General features: G+C 44.4%; 1 protein-coding gene across 9 annotated transcripts in view; it reads left to right on the top strand.

The window, feature by feature from the left end:
- Positions 1 to 24,324, top strand: part of mark4a (MAP/microtubule affinity-regulating kinase 4a) — an 81,848-nt gene that overhangs the window by 46,102 nt on the left and 11,422 nt on the right. For 3 of the 9 annotated variants that reach the window (XM_055941683.1, XM_055941691.1, XM_055941690.1), the window contains exons 10-16: positions 598 to 697; positions 965 to 1,074; positions 1,394 to 1,583; positions 5,554 to 5,780; positions 8,296 to 8,399; positions 22,541 to 22,819; positions 23,442 to 23,524. In XM_055941683.1, the coding sequence (XP_055797658.1) occupies positions 598 to 697; positions 965 to 1,074; positions 1,394 to 1,583; positions 5,554 to 5,780; positions 8,296 to 8,399; positions 22,541 to 22,819; positions 23,442 to 23,524 (1,093 nt within the window). The remainder of the gene's footprint in view (positions 1 to 597; positions 698 to 964; positions 1,075 to 1,393; positions 1,584 to 5,553; positions 5,781 to 8,295; positions 8,400 to 22,540; positions 22,820 to 23,441; positions 23,525 to 24,324) is intronic. The other 6 variants (XM_055941684.1, XM_055941692.1, XM_055941689.1 and 3 more) reach the window with 3 other exon arrangements.

The raw sequence follows: 24,324 nt of genomic DNA, 5'->3' as shown, positions 1-24,324 counted from the left end.
ACACATGTCTGATTCACACTATAGGACCAACCCAAACCGTATTGTGCTGGCTTGGATATTGTCTTTTCACATTGTCCTTTCTTGCATAGTTTTAGCAATTATAGTGGATGTGTAACTATGCCAGCCCAGTACAGCTTGGCTCGGTTCGGTTTGGCTCAGTAGTGTAAAAAGGGTATAACAGCAGTGCACATGTCACACACTAATACCCCAACATGTAATAAAGCTCCAAACCACTAGGGTCAGGACCATACCAGTATTTTTCCATGACAATTTTTTTTACACAAAGCAGACCAAACACTTTGGTCCGTTAAAAACCTCCTATATGTTAAATATTGTGTGCTATAGCTTGGAAAATAAATACATGTGTCTCTGGATGACAACATAATGTTTTTTTCCAACATTAGGGTGGTTTTCCTTAAGAAGTTCAATCCACTTCGTGTTTTGTTTCCTTGCCACGATACTAATGAGTATTACGATACTGGTATACAAACCACCATAACATGAATTTCACCTACATCCCCAAATCTCCAACACACACACACACAGGATTTCCAACTTTAGCTACTCTAACATGGAATCTTGTTGTGATCTCCACAGCAAGTCATGAAGGACAAGTGGATAAACGCAGGGTATGATGAGGATTCCTTGAAGCCCCATATAGAGCCTGTTGAGGACTACAGTGATGCCGCTCGCATAGGTGAGCCAGCTATGTCCAGGCCACTGCGTTGCTATCCACCATTTCGGCACTAAAGGCAATGTGTTACTCTTCCATTTTGGCTCTGGTGGCTTATTTAGCCAGGTCACTTCATGCCTTTTGACATTCTTATGAAACACATTTCAGATACAGTATCCTTTCAGGTAATATCTGTTGATGAAATGTTAGCTTAAAATGAACTTTAACTTAAAATGATTTCCAAAATGGCCACCTTCTTTTTCCCCATCTCCCCTTATTTGTGGTCTTCAGAGGTGATGGTGGGGATGGGCTTTACTCCCGAGGAGATCAAGGATGCTCTGCTCAACCAGAAGTACAACGAGGTCACCGCTACCTACCTATTGCTGGGCCTCAAGAATGAGGTGAGCAGTCTGGGCCTGGCCACCAGAGGGAAGCACAAGATATCAATGTGCTATTACACAGAAAAACACTGCAGCCCTAGTAATCATTATGTATACTGGATTTAGGTAAGAATATGTATTTTTGTAAGGACATACTAAAATGCTTATTTGATGAAGAATTATCTAGACAAACAATAGAGGTATTTTGATATTTATATAGGAGTATTATGTGAATGTAAAACAACATATCGGTACACTCTGTGGAGCCACAGAGCACTGTGGCTCCACATTTAGTCCATGCAGCTGGTTAACACCCGTGCTGTGGTTGTCTTGGTAACAGGATGGTGGCGAGTCTCGTTCGGCCAGTACCCTGTCCCTTGCACGGGTCCGGCCCAGCCCCATCACCAACGGGACCAACAAGCACTCCTTGGCCATTGCAGGCTCCTCTTCCTCCTCTTCATCCTCCTCGCACAGCAAGACCCAGCGTAGCGCTTCCACCTATCACAGGCAGCGGCGGCACAGTGACTTCTGTGAGTGTTCAACTGTGCATTCTGCTGCACCTTCTACTGTACCCTCTTGTTTACTTTCTACTGTAGATTATACTGTACCTTCCCTCACCATCTCATACCCCCCCCCCCCCCCCCACCACAAACACAGAAATCCTAATTCCGCTCATGGTGTAGTGGACATTGTTTAGGTGCCGGAGCGCAATACAAATGTAAATAACATCATCATTTCTCAAAGTTTCTACCAACAGATAGCCTATTGAATATCATTATATAAAATGCATCCTCCAATTGCAACATCTGACCACATATTGATACAAGAAAATGTTATATTTTTAATACCCTCAAACACCAAGTTAGGCATACCTCATTTCAAAATAGGCCATCATCACTGTCAATCGTGAATGATAATTCTTCACGTTATACGGTGAGATGTCCAAACTGCATCTGCATGCCAATTATTTGATCTCAATCAGTTTCATGGGAATATGCATTTATATATACATTTGTAGCACTTCAACAGAATCACACTTTTGTAAGTAGTTAGGCCTAACTGTCCTCTCCAAGATTAGCTGGAATTTAGTTGAAAGAATTTGAGAAATGTGATTGGTTGAAATCTTGTTTTGCGCTGCGCAGAATATCAGATCTCAACAACGATTGGAGAAGTGTTTATCATCACCAGTACCACATTCTTATGATACATATATTTTAAGCTCAACGTGATTGCGTGACGACAAGAGACAGGGTGGAATTGCAGTCACGTTGAGCTTAAAATATATGTATCATAAGAATGTTGAATAATGGAGTCGGTGGAGATGGCTGCCGATTTACGGCGTCCTAACCAATTGTGCTATTGTGTGTGTTTTTTTTGTAACTTATTTTGTACATAATGTTTCTGCCACCGTCTCTTATGACTGAAAAGAGCTTCTGGATATCAGAACAGCGATTACTCACCTCGAACTGGACAAGTATTTTTTTCTTTAACGAGTCGGACATGTAGGATTTACTTCAGACACCCGACAAGGCCCAAATCCACGTCATTCGCATGAAGAAGAGACAGAGATATTGGGGACGTAGGTCAGGGTGCCTTGTAAGGAGCCGATGGCGTGGAGACTCTCACACGTTTGACGAAATGACCTTATGACTTTCAGTCTAATACGGCTATTTACTTACATTTGTAGCACTTCATCAAACTGGACCATGTTAGCCCCTACATGGTCCAAGCACACCAAGACAGTCGTGAAGAGGGCAAATCTGAAAAGATTTGGCATGGATCCTCAGATCATCAAAAGGTTCTACAGCTGCACCATCGAGAGCATCATAACTGGTTGATCACTATCTGGTATGGCAACTAATCGGCCTCTGAATGCAAGGCCCTACAGAGGGTAGTGCGTACGGCCCAGTACATCACTGGGGCCAAGCTTCCTGCCATCCAGGACCTCTATACCAGGCAGTGTCAGAGGAAGGCCCGAAAAATTGTCAAAGACTCCAGCCACCCTAGTCATAGACTGTTCTCTCTGCTACCGCATGGGAAGCGGTACCGGAGCACCATGTCTAGGTCCAAAAGGTTTCTCAACTTCTACCCCCAAGCCTCCTGAACTGATCATTTTTTATTTAACTAGGCAAGTCAGTTAAGAACAAATTCAAATTTTCAATAACTGCCTTGTTCAGGAGCAGAACAACAGATTTTTTCCTTGTCAGCTCGGGGATTTGATCTTGCAACCTTTCGGTTACTAATCCAACACTCTAACCACTAGGCTACCTGCCGCCCTAATCAAATGGCTACCCAGACTATTTGCATTGTCCCCCCACCCCCTCTTTTATGCTGCTGCAACTCTCTGTTTATTATCTATGCATAGTCATAGTGTACCTACATGTACATACAGTTGAAGTCCAAGTTTACATACACTTAGGTTGGAGTCATTAAAACTCATTTTACAGCCACTCCACAAAATTCTTGTTAACAAACTATAGTTTTGGCAAGTCGATTAGGACATCTACTTTGTGCATGACACAAGTAATTTTTCCAACAATTGTTTACAGACAGATTATTTCACTTATAACTCACTGTATCACAATTCCAGTGGGTCAGAAATGTACATACACTAAGTTGACTGTGCCTTTAAACAGCTTGGAAAATTCCAGAAAACGAGGTCATGGCTTTAGAAGCTTCTGATAGGCGAATCGGCATAATTTGAGTCAATTGGAGGTGTACCTGTGGATGTATTTCAAGGCCTACCTTCAAACTCAGTGCCTCTTTGCTTGACATCATTCGAAAATCAAAAGAAATCAGCTAAGACCTCGGAAAAAAATTGTAGACCTCCACAAGTCTGGTTCATCCTTGGAAGCAATTTCCAAACGCCTGAAGGTACCACGTTAATCTGTACAAACAATAGCATGCAAGTATAAACACCATGGGACCACGCAGCCGTCATACCGCTCAGGAAGGAATTCTGTCTTCTAGAGATGAACGTACTTTGGTGTGAAAAGTGCAAATCAATCCCAGAATAACAGCAAAAGACCTTGTGAAGATGCTGGAGGAAACAGGTACAAAAGTATCTATATCCACAGTAAAACGAGTCCTATATCGACATAACCTGAAAGGCTGCTCAGCAAGGAAGAAGCCACTGCTCCAAAACTGCCATAAAAAGCCAGAGAGTCCTATATCGACATAACCTGAAAGGCTGCTCAGCAAGGAAGAAGCCACTGCTCCAAAACTGCCATAAAAAGCCAGACTACGGTTTACAACTGCACATGGGGACAAATATCGTACTTTTTGGAGAAATGCCCTCTGGTCTGATGAAACAAAAATAGAACTGTTTGGCCATAATGACCATCGTTATGTTTGGAGGAAAAAGGGGAGGCTTGCAAGCCGAAGAACACCATCCCAACCGTGAAGCACGGGGGTGGCAGCTTCATGTTGTGGGGGTGTTTTGCTGCAGGAGGGACTGGTGCCCTTCACAAAATAGATGGCATCATGAGGAAGAAAAATTATGTGGATATATTGAAGCAACATCTCAAGACATCAGTCAGGAAGTTAATGGGTCGCAAATGGGTCTTCCAAATGGACAATGACCCTAAGCATACTTCCAAAGTTGTGTCAAAATGGCTTAAGGACAACAAAGTCAAGGTATTGGAGTGGCCATCACAAAGCCCTGACCTCAATCCTATAGAAAATGTGTGGGCAGAACTGAAAAAGCATGGGCGAGCAAGGAGGCCTTCAAACCTGACTCAGTTACACCAGCTCTGTCAGGAGGAATGGGCCAAAATTCACCCAACTTATTGTGGGAAGCTTGTGGAAGGCTACCCAAAACGTTTGACCCAAGTTAAACAATCTTAAGGAAATGCTACCAAATACTAATTGAGTGTATGTAAACTTCTGACCCACTGGGAATATGATGAAAGAAATACAAGCTGAAAGAAATCATTCTCTCTACTATTATTCTGACATTTCACATTTTTAAAAAAAAAGTGGTGATCCTAACTGACCTAAGACAGGGCATTTTTACTAGGAATAAATGTCAGGAATTGTGAAAAACTGAGTTTAAATGTATTTGGCTACACTTCCGACTTCAACTGTATTACCTCAATTACCTCGACTAACCTGTGCCCCCGCACATTAACTCTTTACTGGTACCCCCTGTATATAGCCTCGCTACTGTTATTTTACTGCTGCTCTTTAATTATTTTTTAATTTTATTTTTTACTTATCTATTTTTGACTTAACACTTATTTTTCTTAAAATTGCATTGTTGGTTAGGGGCTTGACTTACATATGGGACAAAAAAAATGTGTTGTTTAAATTTATAAAATGCGGGACATGATTGTTTGGTTACGGGACAAAATGTGGGACTGTCCTGCACAATCCGGGACATGTGGTCATCCTTCCCATATCCTCAGCTCCTGTCCTGTCCACTGACTAAGTGTCTGTGAGTGTGTGCATGTGTGTGTATCTGTCTGTGTGCCAGTGTTAACATGTGTGTTACCCCCTCAGGCGGGCCCTCCATGCCGGTCATGCACCCCAAGCGGAGCCCCACCAGCACAGGTGACCGGGAGCTGCGGGAGGGGCGCATGCCCCCGCGTAAGGCCAGCTGCAGCGTGATGGGCAGTCGCTCGCTGCCACCCTCCAGTCCCATGGTCAGCAGTGCCAATAACCCCAACAAGTCAGAGATCCCCGACCGCCGAAAGGAGATGACTGCCACCACGGTGAGGAACAGTGAGGTAGGATGGGTGGGTTGGGTGGTGGGGGGGGTTATAGGGCTACATTTGAAATGGCACCTTATTCCATAAGTAGTGCATTACTATACAGATTACAATACCATTTCGGACGCGCCCTGGGAAAGATTTCTGTTTCAAGATATGCGTTTGAAATGGCTTCCTATTCCCTAAGTAGTGCACTACTACACAGGAAATAGGGTGCCATTTTGGACGCAGACTTGTTTAGGCAAATGGCTGCTAGCTATAAGAATCGTATGGGCACATTTCCACAGGGTAGTATGTAAGGGCGTTTTCACACAAGTTTGTTTGCTATAGTTCTTCATTTGGTCCGGTCCGATTCACATTACCAAGTGTGAAATGAACAAAAATGCATATACAAAACCAACACACACAGGCTATAGCAAGAGAGCAAGGAGGGGGTGAAAAATTAGGCTGTGTCGTTTTCATAATATTGACTTTTACAGTGGCCTGCCACACAATGACTATGTCATGCAAATGTATGATATCAGAGTGAAAGTTTGCATAATTCTTTTAGTAGGCAATACACTTTATTGGTCCTACATACAAAAACATTTTTTAAATGTAGGCCTATCTGAAATGCAGACATATACACAACAACTGTAATTTTGCACACAAGAAAGCATGCGATGTTAAAGACAAGTCCCACGAAGACTGCCCAAGATGTGCTCATTTAAACAACACACCAGGCTACTGCCAGTCAGCGCGGTGAAAGGATAACATTAGATGCACGGACAATTTCAGCACCACAGGAGTGGACAGTCAGGATAACAGGAACACCACTCCGGGGCTCACCTCAGAGCACAACCAATTAGGCTACATTGGTCATTGTCTCTATACCCATCAAATAACGCAAAGTTGTGTATACTGTATATACAGTGGGGAGAACAAGTATTTGAAACATTGCCGATTTTGCAGGTTTTCCTACTTACAAAGCATGTAGAGGTCTGTAATTTTTTATCATAGGTACACTTCAACTGTGAGAGACGGAATCTAAAACAAAAATCCCGAAAATCACATTGTATGATTTTTAAGTAATTCATTGGCATTTTATTGCATGACATAAGTATTTGATCACCTACCAACCAGTAAGAATTCCGGCTCTCACAGACCTGTTAGTTTTTCTTTAAGAAGCCCTCCTGTTCTCCACTCATTACCTGTATTAACTGCACCTGTTTGAACTCGTTATCTGTATAAAAGACACCTGTATACACACTCAATCAAACAGACTCCAACCTCTCCACAATGGCCAAGACCAGAGAGCTGTGTAAGGACACCAGGGATAAAATTGTAGACCTGCACAAGGCTGGGATGGGCTACAGGACAATAGGCAAGCAGCTTGGTGAGAAGGCAACAACTGTTGGCGCAACTATTAGAAAATGGAAGAAGTTCAAGATGACGGTCAATCACCCTCGGTCTGGGGCTCCATGCAAGATCTCACCTCGTGAGAGGTGACCAATCAGAATGCACTGGATATTAACTACTATATGTTACATTATTACATCCACCCTCCTCAGATCTTACATTTACATTTACATTTAAGTCATTTAGCAGACGCTCTTATCCAGAGCGACTTACAAATTGGTGCATTCACCTTATGATATCCAGTGGAACAACCACTTTACAATAGTGCATCTAAATCTTTTAGGGGGGGGGGGGGGGGTTAGACGGATTACTTTATCCTATCCTAGGTATTCCTTAAAGAGGTGGAGTTTCAGGTGTCTCCGGAAGGTGGTGATTGACTCCGCTGACCTGGCGTCGTGAGGGAGTTTGTTCCACCATTGGGGTGCCAGAGCAGCGAACAGTTTTGACTGGGCTGAGCGGGAACTGTACTTCCTCAGAGGTAGGGAGGCGAGCAGGCCAGAGGTGGATGAACGCAGTGCCCTTGTTTGGGTGTAGGGCCTGATCAGAGCCTGAAGGTACGGAGGTGCCGTTCCCCTCACAGCTCCGTAGGCAAGCACCATGGTCTTGAGCGCTGACCCGGCATATAGCCTCTGGCAAGCCCGGCAGCGCTACATTGGCAAAACCAACCAATTTGTTATGTTTATGGGGAAAGAAAACTGCAGGGGCACAAATTATTTTTCCGGCTTTGCCACCCCGTAGAGCTGGCCCAGGTAGTAGCCTACTCTGCATCGGATGCGCTTAGAAATAATACTGCGGGAATCTGGTTGTTCAAGTTTGTTTATTCGTCATATACACATGATGTACATGGAGTACACAGTGCAATGAAATGCTCTCTTGCAGGTTCACCTCTCAACAGTACAACAACAATAGAGAAAGTCAATGGGTAAAGAAGGGTAATAAAAATAGAAGATATATATAAAATAAAACTCAATAAGATAAAATAGAATAATAATTTTAGCAAGAATGTCCCTGTCCCAGGTTGTAGTCCCCACATGTTTCAAGACAACCACCATCATACTCCTCTTTGGTAGTATGATGTGACAACTGGTATCTATGGTAACGTCTGATATGGTCATTTGCCCTCTTACTTTCCCAGAACAACATCCCGGGAAGTGCCATGACCCGGCGGAACACATACGTCTGCACGGACCGCTCCAGCACCGACAGACACTCCCTGCTGCAGAATGGCAAGGAGAACAGGTGAAGGACATGAAGAGACAAGGGAGGGAGAGCGAGAGAGAGAGAGAGAGAGGGAGAGAGAGAGAGCAATTATGAGTAGGTGTGTCCAAAAAATTTTGGACACACCTACTCATTCAAATCTAAATATATTTTAGATTTTAGATTCTTCAAAGTATCCACCCTTTGCTTTGTATTTGTATTTATTATGGATCCCCATTAGCTGGGGTCCTGGGGTCCAGCAAAATGAAGGCAGTTTATACAATTTTAAAACATTACAATACATTCACAGATTTCACAACACATTGTGTACCCTCAGGCCCCTACTCCACCACTACCACATATGTACAGTACTAAGTGTGTGTGTGCGTGTGCGTGTGCGTGTGTGTGTGTGTGTATTAGAGGTTGACCGATTATGATTTTTCAACGCCGATACAGATACCGATTATTGGAGGACCAAAATAAGCCGATACCGATGAATCGGACGATTTTTATATATATATTTGTAATAGTGACAATTACAGCAATACTGAATGAACACTTTTATTTTAACTTTATATAATACATAAATAAAATCAATTTAGTCTCAAATAAATAATGAAACATGTCCAATTTGGTTTAAATAATGCAAAAACACAGTTCTGGAGAAGAAAGTAAAAGTGCAATATGTGCCATGTAAAAAAGCTAACGTTTAAGTTCCTTGCTCAGAACATGAGAACATATGAAAGCTGGTGGTTCCTTTTAACATGAGTCTTCAATATTCCCAGTTAAGTTTTAGGTTGTAGTTATTATAGGACTATTTCTCTCTATACCATTTGTATTTCATATACCTTTGACTATTTGATGTTCTTATAGGCACTATAGTATTGCCAGCCTAATCTTGAGAGTTGATAGGCTTGAAGTCATAAACAGTGCAATGCTTGAAGCACAGCGAAGAGCTGCTGGCAAACACAGGAAAGTGCTGTTTGAATGAATGCTTACGAGCCTGCTGCTGCCTACCACCGCTCAGTCAGACTGCTCTATCAAATATCAAATCATAGACTTAATTATAATATAATAACACACAGAAATACGAGCCTTAGGTCATTAATATGGTCGAATCCGGAAACTATAATTTTGAAATCAAAACGTTTATTCTTTCAGTGAAATACGGACCCGTTTCGTATTTTATCGAACGGGTGGCATCCTCAAGTCTAAATATTGCTGTTACATTGCACAACCTTCAATGGTATGTCATAATTATGTCATATTCTAGCAAATTAATTACGGTCTTTGTTAGTAAGAAATGGTCTTCACACAGTTCGCAACGAGCCAGGGGGCCCAAACTGCTGCATATACCCTGAGTCTGCTTGCACAGAATGCAAGCGAAGTGACACAATTTCCCTAGTTAAAATAAAATCATGTTAGCAGGCAATATTAAGTAATTATGCAGATTAAAAAATATATATATTTGTGTATTGATTTTAAGAAAGGCATTGGTGTTTTTAGTTAGGTACACATTGGTGCAACGATAGTGCGTTTTTTCACGAATGCGCTTGTTAAATCATCATCCATTTGGCGAAGTAGGCTATGATTCGATGATAAATTAACATGCACCGCATTGATTATATGCAACGCAGGACAAGCTAGATAAACTAGTAATATCATCAACTATGTGTAGTTAAGTAGTGATTATGTTAAGATTGATTGTTTTTTATAAGATAAGTTTAATGCTAGCTAGCAACTTACCATGGCTCCTTGCTCGCGTAACAATTGGTCAGCCTGCCACGCAGTCTCCTCGTGGTGTGCAATGTAATCGGCCGTAATGATCATTCCAAAAATGACGAGTACCGATTGTTATGAAAACTTGAAATCGGCCCTAATTAATCGGCCATTAATCGGTCGACCTCTAATGTGTATGCATATGTCTGTGCCAATGTTTGTTGCTTCACAGTCCATGCTGTTCCATAAGGTGTTTTTTAATCTGTTTTTTTAAATCTAATTTTACTGCTTGCGTCAGTTACTTGATGTGGAATAGAATTCCATGTTGTCCTGGCTCTATGTAGTACTGTCTGCCTCCCATAGTGTGTTCTGGACTTGGGGACTGTGAAGAGACCTCTTGTGGACTGTGAAGAGACCTCTTGTGGCATGTCTTGTGGGGTATGCATGGGTGTCTGAGCTGTGTGCCAGTAGTTTAGACAGACAGCTCGGTGCATTCAACATGTCAATACCTCTCATAAATAAAAGAAGTGATGAAGTCACTTTCATCCAGGAGAGATTGACATGCATATTATTAATATTAGCTCTCTGTGTACATCCAAGGGCCAGCTGTGCTGCCCTGTTCTGAGCCAATTGCAATTTTCCTAAGTCCTTTTTTGTGGCACCTGACCACACGACTGAACAGTAGTCAAGGTGCAACAAAACTAGGGCCTGTAGGACCTGCCTTGTTGATAGTGCTGTTAAGAATGTAGAGCATCGCTTTATTATAGACAGACTTCTCCCCATCTTAGCTACAACTGCAACAATATGTTTTGACAATGACAGTTTACAATCTAGTGTTACTCCAAGCAGTTTAGTCATCTCAACTTGCTTAATTTCCACATTATTTATTACAAGATTTAGTTGAGATTTAGGGTTTAGTGAGTGTTTTGTTCCAAATACAATGCTTTTAGTTTTAGAAATATTTATGGCTCACTTATTCCTTGTCACCCACTCTGAAACTAACTGCAGCTCTTTGTTGAGTCTTGCAGTCATTTCAGTCGCTGTAGTAGCTGACATGTATAGTGTTGAGTCATCCGCATACATAGAAACTCTGGCTTTACTCAAAGTCAGTGGCATGTCGTTAGTAAAAATTGAAAAAAGCAAGGGGCCTAAACATCTACCCTGGGGAATTCTTGATTCTAACTGGATTATATTTGATATGCTTCCATTAAAAAACATCCTCTATGTTCTGTCAGACAAGTAATTCTTTATCCACATTATAGCAGAAGGTGTAAAGCCATAACACATACCTTTTTCCAGCAGCAGACTATGATCAATAATGTCAAAAGCTGCACTAAAGTCTAACAAGACAGCCCACATAATCATTGTATCATCAATTTCTCAATCATCAATCATCAAGTGCTGTCCTTGTTGCATGTCCTTCCCTATAAGCATGCTGAAATTCTGTTGTCAATTTATTTACTTTAAAATAGCATTGTATCTGGTAAAAAACTATTTTTTTCAGACATTTATTAAGGGTTGGTAACAGGCTGATTGGTTGGCTATTTGAGCCAGTAAAGGGGGCTTTACTATTCTTGGGTAGCGGAATGACTTTAGCTTCCCTCCAGGCCTGAGGGCACACGCTCTCAAGTAGGTTTAAATTGAAGATGTGGCAAATAGGAGTGGCAATATCGTCTGCTATTATCCTCAGTCATTTTCCATCTAGATTGTCAGACCCTGGTGGCTTGTCATTGTTGATAGACAACAATACTTTTTTCACCTCTTCCACACTGACTTTACGAAATTCAAAAGTACAATTCTTGTCTTTCATAATTTGGTCCGATATACTTGGATGTGTAGTGTCAGTATTTGTTTCTGGCATGTCATCCCTAAGTTTGCTTATCTTGCCAATGAAAAAGTCATTAAAGTAGTTTGCAATATCAGTGGGCTTTGTGATGAATGAGCCATCTGATTCAATAAATTAAGAAGTCGAGTTGGCTTTTTCCCCCAAATTGAATGTAATGTGCCCCAAAGCTTTTTACTATCATTCTTTATATAATTTATCTTTGTTTCATAGTGTAGTTTATTTTTATTTAGTTTAGTCACATGATTTCTTAATTTGCAGTACGTTTGCCAATCAGTTGGGCTGCCAGACGTAATTGCCAAACCTTATGCCTCATCCCTGTCAACCATACAATTTTTCAATTCCTCATCAATCCAAGGGGATTTAACAGTTTTTACAGTAATTTTCTTAATGGGTGCGTGCTTATTAGTAACTGGAATAAGTAGTTTAATAAATGCGTCAAGTGCAGCGTCTGGTTGCTCCTCATTACACACCACACACCAGCAAATATTCTTTACATCATCAACATATGAATCACTACAAAACTTCTTGTAAACTTAACAAAAAAGAAAAGAAAATGACCCACGGGCTTAGTAAATATTGCAAAAGAAAATCAATGATTTTTACTTAAAGTAATAGGTTTCTGGTTTTACTTACATTTTTGAATATAGAACTTAATGTGTTGAAAAAGACTTACATTTGCAAATACAAATCCAAGGTAATATGCTGCTAAGTAGCAATCAACAACTTAAAAATATGATAATCAAATTATCATTATTATGTAGGACTGACATGCTAGATCTCGTGCTGAACGTCAATTGTTCTTGGAACGGACGTCGTCTTGATCTTTCTCCTCTGGAATGACCATGCGGCAGGTAAGGACCAAATTATAACTTTACTGTACACATATTTTCGACATTTCGTTGAAAATTTGTAAAATGTTAAATTATATTATTCAAATACGAAAAATCTTTAGCTAGCTATATTTCCAGAGTACGTTATATAAACTCAGCAAAAAAAGAAACGTCCCCTCACTGTCAACTGCGTTTATTTTCAGCAAACTTAACATGTGTAAATATTTGTATGAACATAACAAGTTTCAACAACTGAGACATAAACTGAACAAGTTCCACAGACATGTGACTAATAGAAATGGAAAAATGTGTCCCTGAACAAAGGGGGGGGGGGGGGGGGTTCAAAATCAAAAGTAACAGTCAGTATCTGGTGTGGCCACCAGCTGCATTAAGTACTGCAGTGCATCTCCTCCTCATGGACTGCACCAGATTTGCCAGTTCTTGCTGTGAGATGTTACCCCACTCTTCCACCAAGGCACCTGCAAGTTTCCAGACATTTCTGGAGGGAATGGCCCTAGCCCTCACCCTCCGATCCAACAGGTCCCAGACGTGCTCAATGTGATTGAGATCCGGGTTCTTCACTGGCAATGGCAGAACACTGACATCCCTGTCTTGCAGGAAATCACGCACAGAACGAGCAGTATGGCTAGTGGCATTGTCATGCTGGAGGGTCATGTCAGGATGAGCCTGCAGGAAGGGTACCACATGAGGGAGGAGGATGTCTTCCCTGTAAAGCACAGCGTTGAGATTGCCTGCAATGACAACAAGCTCAGTCCGATGATGCTGTGACACACCGCCCCAGACCATGACGGACCCTCCACCTCCAAATCGATCCCGCTCCAGAGTACAGGCCTCGGTGTAACGCTCATTCCTTCGACGATAAACGCAAATCCGACCATCACCCCTGGTGAGACAAAACCATGACTCATCAGTGAAGAGCACTTTTTGCCAGTCTTGTCTGGTCCAGCGACAGTGAGTTTGTGCCCATAGGCGACGTTGTTGCCGGTGATGTCTGGTGAGGACCTGCCAAACAACAGGCCTACAAGCCCTCAGTCCAGCCTCTCTCAGCCTATTGCGGACAGTCTGGGCACTGATGGAGGGATTGTGCGTTCCTAGTGTAACTCGGGCAGTTGTTGTTGCCATCCTGTACCTGTCCCGCAGATGTGATGTTCGGATGTACTGATCCTCGCAGGTGTTGTTACACGTGGTCTGCCACTGTGAGGACGTTCAGCTGTCCGTCCTGTCTCCCTGTAGTGCTGTCTTAGGCGTCTCACAGTACGGACATTGCAATTTATTGTCCTGGAAACATCTGCAGTCCTCATGCCTCATTTCAGCATGCCTAAGGCACGTTCACGCAGATGAGCAGGGTCTCTGGGCATCTTTCTTTTGGTGTTTTTCAGAGTCTGTAGAAAGGCCTCTTTAGTGTCCTAAGACCTTAATTGCCTACCGTCTGTAAGCTGTTAGCATCTTAACGACCGTTCCACCGGTGCATGTTCATTAATTGTTTATGGTTCATTGAACAAGCATGGGAAACCCTTTAAAATTAAGATCTGTGACGTTATTTGGATTTTTTAAAATTATCTTTGAAAGACAGGGTCCTGAAAAAAGGATGTTTCTTTTTTTGCTGAGTTTATGACCTCTTATACACTATATTAGGCCCAGCCTTTGGAACTTTGATTTTCATAATATGGCTATTATGTTGTGATCACTACATCTTTGTCACGTTCGTTATAGCGATGAGACCAAAGCGCAGCGTGACTGGAATGCATCTTCTTTTAATAAAGAAAGAACACGGAATGAACTATACAAAAACAACAAAATGAACGTGAAGCTATATAATCAAAGTGTTGACACAAGCAACTAAACATAGACATAGATATTCACCCACAAAATACTCAAGGAATATGGCTGCCTAAATATGTTTCCCAATCAGAGACAACGATAAACAGCTGCCTCTATTTGAGAACCAATCTAGGCAACCATAGACATACAAAACCCCTAGACTGGTAACAACCCCATAAACCAAAATAATAAAGAAAACAAAGAATACTAAGGTCAGGGCGTGACAGTACCCCCCCCCCCCCCCCCCCGCCCCAAAGGTGCGGACTCCTGGCCGCACACCTAAGCCTATATGGGAGGGTCTGGGTGGGCATAACTCCTCGGTGGCGGTTCTGGTGCGGGACGTGGACCCCGCTCCACTTCTGACTCGGCCCACTTACGTAATGTCTCTGGAGCGGGAACCCTCACCACCGACCCCGGACTAGAGGACGCCACTGGACTGATGGTTGAGTCTAGAGTGAGTGGCGCCTCTGGACTGACGGGCGGCTCTAGCAGATCCGGACTGGAGGGAGACTCTGGCAGATCCGGACTGGAGGGAGACTCTGGCAGATCCGGACTGGAGGGAGACTCTGGCAGATCCGGACTGGAGGGAGACTCTGGCAGATCCGGACTGGAGGGAGACTCTGGCAGATCCGGACTGGAGGGAGACTCTGGCAGATCCGGACTGGAGGGAGACTCTGGCAGATCCAGACTGGAGGGAGACTCTGGCAGATCCGGACTGGCAGGCGGCTCTGGCAGCTCCTGACTGACGGACTGCTCAGGCAGCTCCTGACTGACAGGCGGCTCCTGACTGATGGGCGGCTCCTGACTGACGGGCGGCTCAGGCGGCTCCTGACTGACAGGCGGCTCAGGCGGCTCAGGACAGACGGGCGGCTCAGGACAGACGGGCGGCTCAGGACAGACGGGCGGCTCTGGAGGGTCCGGACTGGCGGGAGGCTCTGGAGCGTCCGGACTGGAGGGACACACAGGAGACTTGGTTCTTAGAACAGGCACAGTACTCACCATGCTGGAGAGATCTACTGAGTGAGTGGGCAGCTTGATGATAGCCAGTCAATATTTAAATCACCCAGAAAATATACTTCTCTGTTGATATCACATACATTATCAAGCATTTCACACATATTATCAAGATACTGACTGTTAGCATTTGGTGGTCTATAATAGCTTCCCACAAGAATGGGCTTTAGGTGAGGCGGATTAACCTGTAGCCATATCAACAGTATTTAACATTAGATTGTATCTAAGCTTTACAGGAATGTGGTTCTGAATATAGACCGCAACACCGCCTCCGTTGGCATTTCTGTCTTTTTGGTAGATGTTATAACCATGTATTGCTACCACTGTATCATCAAAGGTATTATCTAAGTGAGTTTCAGAGATAGTCAGAATATGAATGTCATCTGTTACAGGCAAGTTATTGACTTCATGGACCTTGTATTGACTTCATGGACCCCTCCTCGTGCTTATCGTAAGCAGCGTTGTACTGGTCAGGCACCGTGTTATGCGGTTAAGCGCACGGTGTCGACAGTACGCGCCCATAGCCCGGTGCGCTATAGGACAGCCCCCGAAAGTGTCATGCGAGTGTGGGCATCCAGCCAGGGCGTATTGTGCCGGCTCAGCGTGTCTGGTCTCCGGTACGCCGTTTCGGTCCAGGGTATCCTGCGCCGGCTCTGTGTGCTGTGTCTCCGGGGGGCTGGGAGGGTGCAGTGTGTCCTATGCCTGCGCTCCGCTCGTGCCGGGCGAATGTGGGAATTGAGCCTAAGGGAGAGGTGCGCGTAGTATGCTCCAGATCTTCAGTGCTCACCCACAGCCCGGTTCAACCTGTGCCTGCACTCTGGAGGGTCCGGGCTAGAGTAGTCATCCAGCCTGGGGGAGTGGTGCCAGGCTGCGCACCAGAGCTCCAGTGCTCCCCCACAGCCCGGTCCTTCCGGTGCCTCCTCCAAGCACCAGGCCTTCTGTGGGTCTCCCCAGCCTGGTGGGTCCTGTGGCAGCCCCACGCACCAGGTTGTCTCTCCGTCTCCTCCCTCCAGGTTCTCTCTCCAAGCCAGAGCTGCCCGCCAGTCCGGAGCTACCAGAGCCGCCCGCCAGTCCGGAGCTGCCAGAGCCGCCCGCCAGTCCGGAGCTGCCAGAGCCGCCCGCTAGTCCGGAGCGGCCAGAGCCGCCCGCCAGTCCAGAGGCGCCCGTCAGTCCAGAGGCGCCCGTCAGTCCAGAGGCGCTCCTCAGTCCAGTGGTGCCCTCTACTAGGGTCTCCAATCCGGAGTCGGTGGCGAGGGTCGCTACTCCTAAGGTGCCACATAAGTGGGCCGAGACTATGGTGAAGTGGGGTCCACGTCCCGCTCCAGAGCCGCCACCGTGGTAAATGCCCACCCAGACCCTCCCCTATAGGTTCAGGTTTTGCGGCCGGAGTCCGCGCCTTTGGGGGGGGGGGGGGGGTACTGTCACGTTCTGACCTTAGTTCCTTTTTTATGTCTTTATTTTAGTTTGGTCAGGGCGTGAGTTGGGGTGGGCATTCTATGTTGTTTTTCTATGTTTTGTTCTGTAGGTAATTTTCAATGTGTTTGGCCTAGTATGGTTCTCAGTCAGAGGCAGGTGTCAGTCGTTGTCTCTGATTGGGAGCCATATTTAGGTAGCCTGTTTTCTATTGTGTGTTGTGGGTGATTGTTTCCTGTTTTGTGTTTGCACCTTTCGGGACTGTTTAGATTTTCGTTTGTATCATTCACTTTGTTATTTTGTATTTTTTAGTGTTCAGTTTGAATAAATTAAAATGGACACTTACCACGCTTCATACTCCTCGTCTGAAGAGGAGGAAAATCGTTACATAGCCCTCCTGATGTCGTTTGACCCCAAATGGACTACGACAGTGTCAGCTCCCGGCATCTGTGGTAGAACACTCGGAAGCAGCCTTATTATGCCATGAACTCGTGCTGCTGTGTAGCACAGGTTTTTTGCCTTGGGGACCGAGATGTTTCTCACCATAGAGCTGCCTTTGATGACAGCTGGTGATGTTGAATGGGCCGGTCTCTCAGGCAGCCTCACAGTCTGGGAGCTCCGAGGATCTGAACCCGAGGTAGAAGTCACCGGAGAGGGAGACAGAGCCGAGAACGAAGATGCAGGTACCTCCGGATCCGATCTTGATTGGGAAGCCACCACGGACGAAGACGCGGGAACCTCTGGATCCAAGACGGCAAAGCTGTTTCTGGTCTGTGTCAGTTCCGGGCTCAACATCTCCATGAAGACCCCCGTTGCCACTTCCACGGCGAGTGACGTACCTCCATGGCTGGTTGGTTGGGTTGAGATCAGCTCTGTTCTCCAAGGAAGGGGGAGACCCCTTCGGGGATGGAACCCTGCCTAGCACTGGCCAGTCGGCTGTGGAGAAAATAAATAGTAGGTGGGCATGGGTTCCCCAGTAGCTTATGTAGGTTTTCTTCTTGCTTGCTAAGAGTAGCTACTTCGCTCCTGTAGTCCTCCGCCTAGCAAGCAGTTGCTACATTGAAGTCAACATGGTCCACATTGTCCCGGAACAAAGCAAAGTAAACTCAGCTCCTGCAACGTTGGACACGTTCAATAGCGGCCTCCATTTGAGACCGCCGAGCCAGCTAGGCTAGCTGGGCTTTCGCGTCTCTCCCCCTATACGGAATCTGGCAGGATCCCGGGACAGATAGCAGCGCTGACAGCAATTTAGCCCAACAGAGCCGCAGGATTAAAAATAAAATAAAAGTATATAAAAACACTGTCAGCTTTTAAATTGAGGTCTTTAGTTCAGGTTTCAGTTTCGGAGTACGACAGCGTTCAACAACAACAAACGTGCTTTGATGACAGCTTTGCACACTCTTGGCATTTTCTCTACCAGGTTCACCTAGAATGCTTTTCCAACAGTTTTGAATGAGTTCCCACATATGCTGAGCACTTGTTGGCTGCTTTTCCTTCACTCTGCTGTCCAACTCATTCCAAACAATCTCAATTTGGTTGAGGTCGGGTGATTGTGGAGGCCAGGTCATCTGACGCAGCACTCAATCACTCTCCTTGGTCAAATAGCCCTTACACAGCCTGGAGGTGTGTTGGGTGATTGTCCAGTTTGGTATTTGGTATTTTAATAGGATCCCCATTAGCTGTTGCAAAAGCAGCAGCTTCTCTTCTTGGGGTCCACACAAAACATGAAACATAATACAGAATGACATAATACAGAACATCAATAGACAAGAACAGCTCAAAGACAGAACTACATAGATTTGTTTTAAAGGCACACGTAGCCTTCATATCAATGCATACACACAAACTATCTAGGTCAATTAGGGGAGAGGCGTTGCGCCGCGAGGTGTTGCTTTATCTGTTTTTTGAAACCAGGTTTGCTGTTTATTTGACCAATATGAAATGGAAGGAAGTTCCATGCAATTAGGGCTCTATATAATACTTTCTTGAATTTGTTCTGGATTTGGGGACTGTGAAAAGAACCCTGGTGGCATGTCTGGTGGGGTAAGTGTGAGTGTCAGAGCTGTGTGTATGCTGACTATGCAAACAATTTGGGATTTTCAACACATTCATGTTTCTTATAAAAAGAAGTGATGCAGTTAGTCTCTCCTCAACTCTTAGCCAAGAGAGACTGGCATGCATCGTATTTATATCAGCCCTCTGATTACAATTAAGAGCAAAACGTGCCGCTCTGTTTTGGGCCAGCTGCAACTTAACTAGGTCTTTCCTTAGCACACTGGACCACACGACTGAACAATAATCAAGATTAGACAAAACTAGAGCCTGCAGAACTTGCTTTTTGGAGTGTGGTGTCAAAAAAGCAGAGCATCTCTTTATTACGGACAGACCCCTCCCCATCTTTACAACCATTGAATCTATATGTTTTGACCATGACAGTTTACAATCTAAAGTAACTGCAAGTAATTTAGTCTCCTCAACTTGTTCAACAGCCACACCATTCATTACCAGATTCAGCTGAGGTCAGAACTTAAGGAATGATTTGTACCAAAAACAAATGATAGTCCCACTAAGCACAAACCATATGGGAATGCTGTGGTAGCCATGCTGGTTAAGCGTACCTTGAATTCTAAATAAATCACAGACAGTGTCACCAGCAAAGCACCCCCACACCATCACACCACCTCCTCCATGCTTCACGGTGGGAACTACACATGCGGCGATCATCTGTTCACCTACTCTGCGTCTCATAAAGACAAAGCAGTTGGATCCAAAAATCTCAGTTTTGGACTAATCAGACCAAAGGACATATTTCCACCGGTCAAATGTCCATTGCTCGTGTTTCTTGGCCCAAGCAAGTCTCTTCTTCTTGTTTGTGTCCTTTAGTAGTGTTTTCTTTGCAGCAAATCGTCCATGAAGGCCTGATTCACGCAGTCTCTTCTGAACAGTTGATGTTGAGATGTGTCTGTTACTTGAACTCTGTGAAGCTTTTATTTGGGCTGCAATTTCTGAGGCTGGTAACTCTAATGAACTTATCGTCTGCAGCAGAGGTAAATCTGGGTCTTTCTTTCCTGTGGCGGTTGTCATAAGAGACAGTTTCATCATAATGCTTGATGGTTTTTACGACTGCATTTGAAGTAACTTTCAAAGTTCTTGAAATTTTCCTCATTGACTGACCTTCATGTCTTAAAGTAAGGATGGACTGTCGTTTCTCTTTGCTTATTTTAGCTGTTCTTGCCAAAATATGGACTTGGTCTTTTACCAAATAGGGCTATCTTCTGTATACCACCCCTACCTTGTCACAACACAACTAATTGGCTCAAACGCATTAAGAAGAAAATACATTTCAAAATGTACTTTTAACAAGGCACATCTGTTAATTGCAAGGCTTTCCAAGTGACTACCTCATGAAGCTGGTTGAGAGAATGCCAAGAGTCTGCAAAGCTGTCAAGGCTTTTGAAGAATCTCAAAATTAAAATATATTTGTTTAACACTTTTTTTGTTACTACATGATTCCATATGTGTTATTTCATAGTTTAGATGTCTTCACTATTATTCTACAATGTAGAAAATAGTAAAAATAAAGAAAGACCCTTGAATGAGTAAGTGTGTCCAAACTTTTGACTTGTACCGTAAATTGTATGTTATAGAAGTGTCCAGACAACTTTTTTGTGATTTCACTTGTTTTTTTAGACATTTTCCCCAAACAGCGAATCACTTCCTCATCCTAGTGTGTGGGCACTTCCTCATTCTCATTGTGTAGTATGGGGGCTCCGAAAAAACATGAACAAAGGCTCCAAAAACATCCAATACTTATTTTTAGAAACTGCTAAGCTCTCAGAATAGTGAAGCAGGTCTTTTTTGGTGTACACATGAAATTGTGTAATTCTTAATTTTATCCGCAACATTATATTCCATTTTTTTGCTACTCGAGCGAAACCTTTACATCCATTCTACAGGTAACTGCTAAAATAAAGGAAACACTTGAGTAAATGTGGTATACAATTGTAACACTCTGGGTGTCGGGGGGTGTGAAGTCAGGCACAGGAACAACAGAGAGTTCAATATAGTGCTTTTAATGCACACACGGTAAACAACGTCCCCACGAAACACTGGGTGTACAAACAAATGCCCCATACACGGGGGACGAAAAACCAGTCCAAATACACTCTACGAACGAAATAAACAATACGTTCGTCTACTCCCGATACCAAGGTACAACTGATCAATCCCGCACAAAGAAACTTACGGGCTGGCTGACTAATAAAGCCCAACTAAGTATAATCACCTAAACACAGGTGTAACAAATAAACACATAAGGAGGGGGAGGAAAAAGAGTCAGTGGCAGCTAGTAGGCCGGCGACGACGACCGCCGAGCGCCACCCGAACGGGAATGGGAGTCACCTTCGGTCGGAGTCATGACAACAATGTCGTCACAAATGTGGGACCAGCCCCGTTGTAACTACCAGCGCTGTTGCTAACTAGCATAGCTGGTACCATTTGTTTCAAATAGTAATGGGATATTAGAATCGCATTGTCTTAACCTTTGTCTTCTTCAACCTCCCTTCCATACAGGAAATTCCAGACACTTGTAGAGTCTATGCCAAGGCACATTATTAAGACACTTTATGTTGGTGTTTCCTATATTTTGGAGTTTACCTGTAGCAGCGGGCTACATGGAGAATTGAACAGCTGGATAGCGGAAATGGCTTGAGTCGCACAAAAGGGAATATAATGTTGCGGATAAGTTCGGAATGACACAATTTCATGTGTACAACATCTAAAGAACTGCATTACTATACTGAGAGATTTGCTGTATCTAAAAATAAGTATTTGGGTGTTTTTGGATCCTTTGTTCATGTTTTTTAAGGGCCCCCATACTACACAAGGAGGATGACGTGTCCACTAGGCACACACTGGTTAAATTTCAATGAAGTTATGTTGAACCAACATAGAATAGAGGTTGAGTCTACATCTGTGCCCAGTGGGGGATTTTCTGTTTGGGGTAAATTTCTCAAAAACAAGTGAAATCACAGAATAGGTGTCTGGACCCATCTATAACATTCCATTTACATAAAAAAATGAGATTTGATTGTTAAAAACAAAACTTCTCCTTTAACCAACTCATACGAAAGACACACATACATACAGGCCTTTGGAGAGGTGCGGGGGGCTGCCAGACTGAGCGCCCGGGGAGCTGTTGTTGTGGGGGGTTGAGTGCCTTGCTGAAGGGGACAACGGCAGGCAATGGCATCTAGGATTTGATACCAGCAACTCTCCGGTTGGTTGCCAGATCACTTCCCATTTCCTGCCAGGTCACTTCCGACAGACTTTTCCCGTTGGACCCGGGATTTGAACTGGCAACCTTCTGGCTGCTGGATCACCTCTCTAACTGCTAGGCTACCTGGTGCCCCGTTTCTAGTGTTGTTTTTTGTCAACCATGTTATTGTGAAGACGAAAACAAGCTTCCACTTAGTGTGGACAGTAACATTTGTCTAATTCTAATTGTCTCTCTGCTCCAGCTCCCTGTCCCACCGCCTGCCCCCCACATCCCCCTCCAGCCTGAGCATCTCTGGGGCCGGGGCCTCCTCCTCATCTAGCGAGCGCTGCCGTCTGACACGGGGCTCCACCATTCGAAGCACCTTCCACGGGGGCCAGCTGAGAGACCGGGGCCCGCCCGTCTACTCGGCCCCGCCTACCTCCCCCACTCTGTCCCACCATGATGCAAGTCCCCTGCCGCACGCCCGCAGCCGTGCCACCTCCAACCTCTTCACCAAGCTCACCTCCAAACTCACACGCAGGTAAGCGGTCACCTCCTTAACGGTCACCTCCATAACAGTCCACTCCATATCACTTGCCTCCAAATGCAGGGGACAATCACCTTAGTGAATTGTAGTAGTCACCTCCGTAACACCTGCCTCCATACTCACGCGCAGGTAATCGTTCACCTCCGCAACACTCACCTCAGTAACGTTTGCCTCCAAATGCAGGAGACAATCACCTTAGTGAATAGTAGTAGTCACCTCCGTAACACCTGCCTCCAAACTCACAAGCAGGTAGTCGTGGACCAGGGTCGTGTTTAGAAGGGGAAACGGGGGACTGAATTTAACTAACTTAACTAACTGAATTTGTTCAAGAAGATCACGGTTGATAATTTTCTGTTACACAAAGTTACAGACCACTGCCCCGGGCCCTGACATTGGAAACGGAGCTTACCCAGCTCTCCCTGGAATCAGCTATAATATACAGTATAATCACATATATGTAATGTAATGAAACATATGCTTCCTCCATGCCAATCAGCTACAGCTGCGCTGTTATCCACCATTCCTTTGGCCATGATTCAATTATATTCTCTTTCTCCCCTTCCTCTCCCATTTCTTTTTCTATCTCTCTCTTTTGCTCTTCCTCTCCTTACATCAGGGTCAATCTAGAACCCTCTAAGCGCCAGGGTTCAAACAAATCAGTCTCGGGTTGTACCCTTCCCCAGGGATCAAAAACAGTTAGTAAGTTCCCATGTCTCTGGCTTCTCTCTGTCGGCCTGCCTGCCTGCCTGCCTGCCTGCCTGCCTGCCTGCCTGCCTGCCTGCCTGCCTGCCTGCCTGCCTGCCTGCCTGCCTACCTACCTGCCTGCCTGCCTGCCTGCCTGCCTGCCTGCCTGCCTGCCTGCCTTCTGGACATACTAACACTGTGTGTGTGTGTGTGTGTGTGTGTGTGTGTGTGTGTGTGTGTGTGTGTGTGTGTGTGTGTGTGTGTGTGTGTGTGTGTGTGTGTGTGTGTGTGTGTGTGTGTGTGTGTGTGTGTGTGACTGCGTTCCTGTTTACTTACAGTACCAGTCAAAAGTTTGGACACACCTACTCAAAACTATGAAATAACACATAATAAATCATGTTGTAACCAAAAAAGTGTTAAACAAATCAAAATATATGCTAGATTCCTCAAAGTAGCCACCCTTTGCCTTGATGACAGCTTTGCACACTCTTGGCATTCTGAGCAACCAGGTTCATGAGGAATGCTTTTCCAACAGTCTTGAAGGAGTTCCCACATATGCTGAGCACTTGTTGGCTGCTTTTCCTTAAATCTGCGGTCCAACTCATCCCAAACCATCTCAATTGGGTTGAGGTCGGGTGATTGTGTAGGCCAGGTCATCTGATGCAGCTCTCCATCCCTCTGCTTCTTGGTCAAATATCCCTTACACAGCCTGAAGGTGTGTTGGGTCATTGTCCTGTTGAAAAACAAATGATAATCTCAGTAAGTGCAAACCAGATGGGATGGTGTATCGCTGTAGAATGCTGTGGTACCCATGC

Source organism: Salvelinus fontinalis, chromosome 13, assembly GCF_029448725.1.
Source record: "Salvelinus fontinalis isolate EN_2023a chromosome 13, ASM2944872v1, whole genome shotgun sequence".
NCBI lineage: Eukaryota > Metazoa > Chordata > Actinopteri > Salmoniformes > Salmonidae > Salvelinus > Salvelinus fontinalis.
Note: the sequence above shows the minus strand (reverse complement) of the source record. Positions and strands in the feature narration are given on the sequence as shown.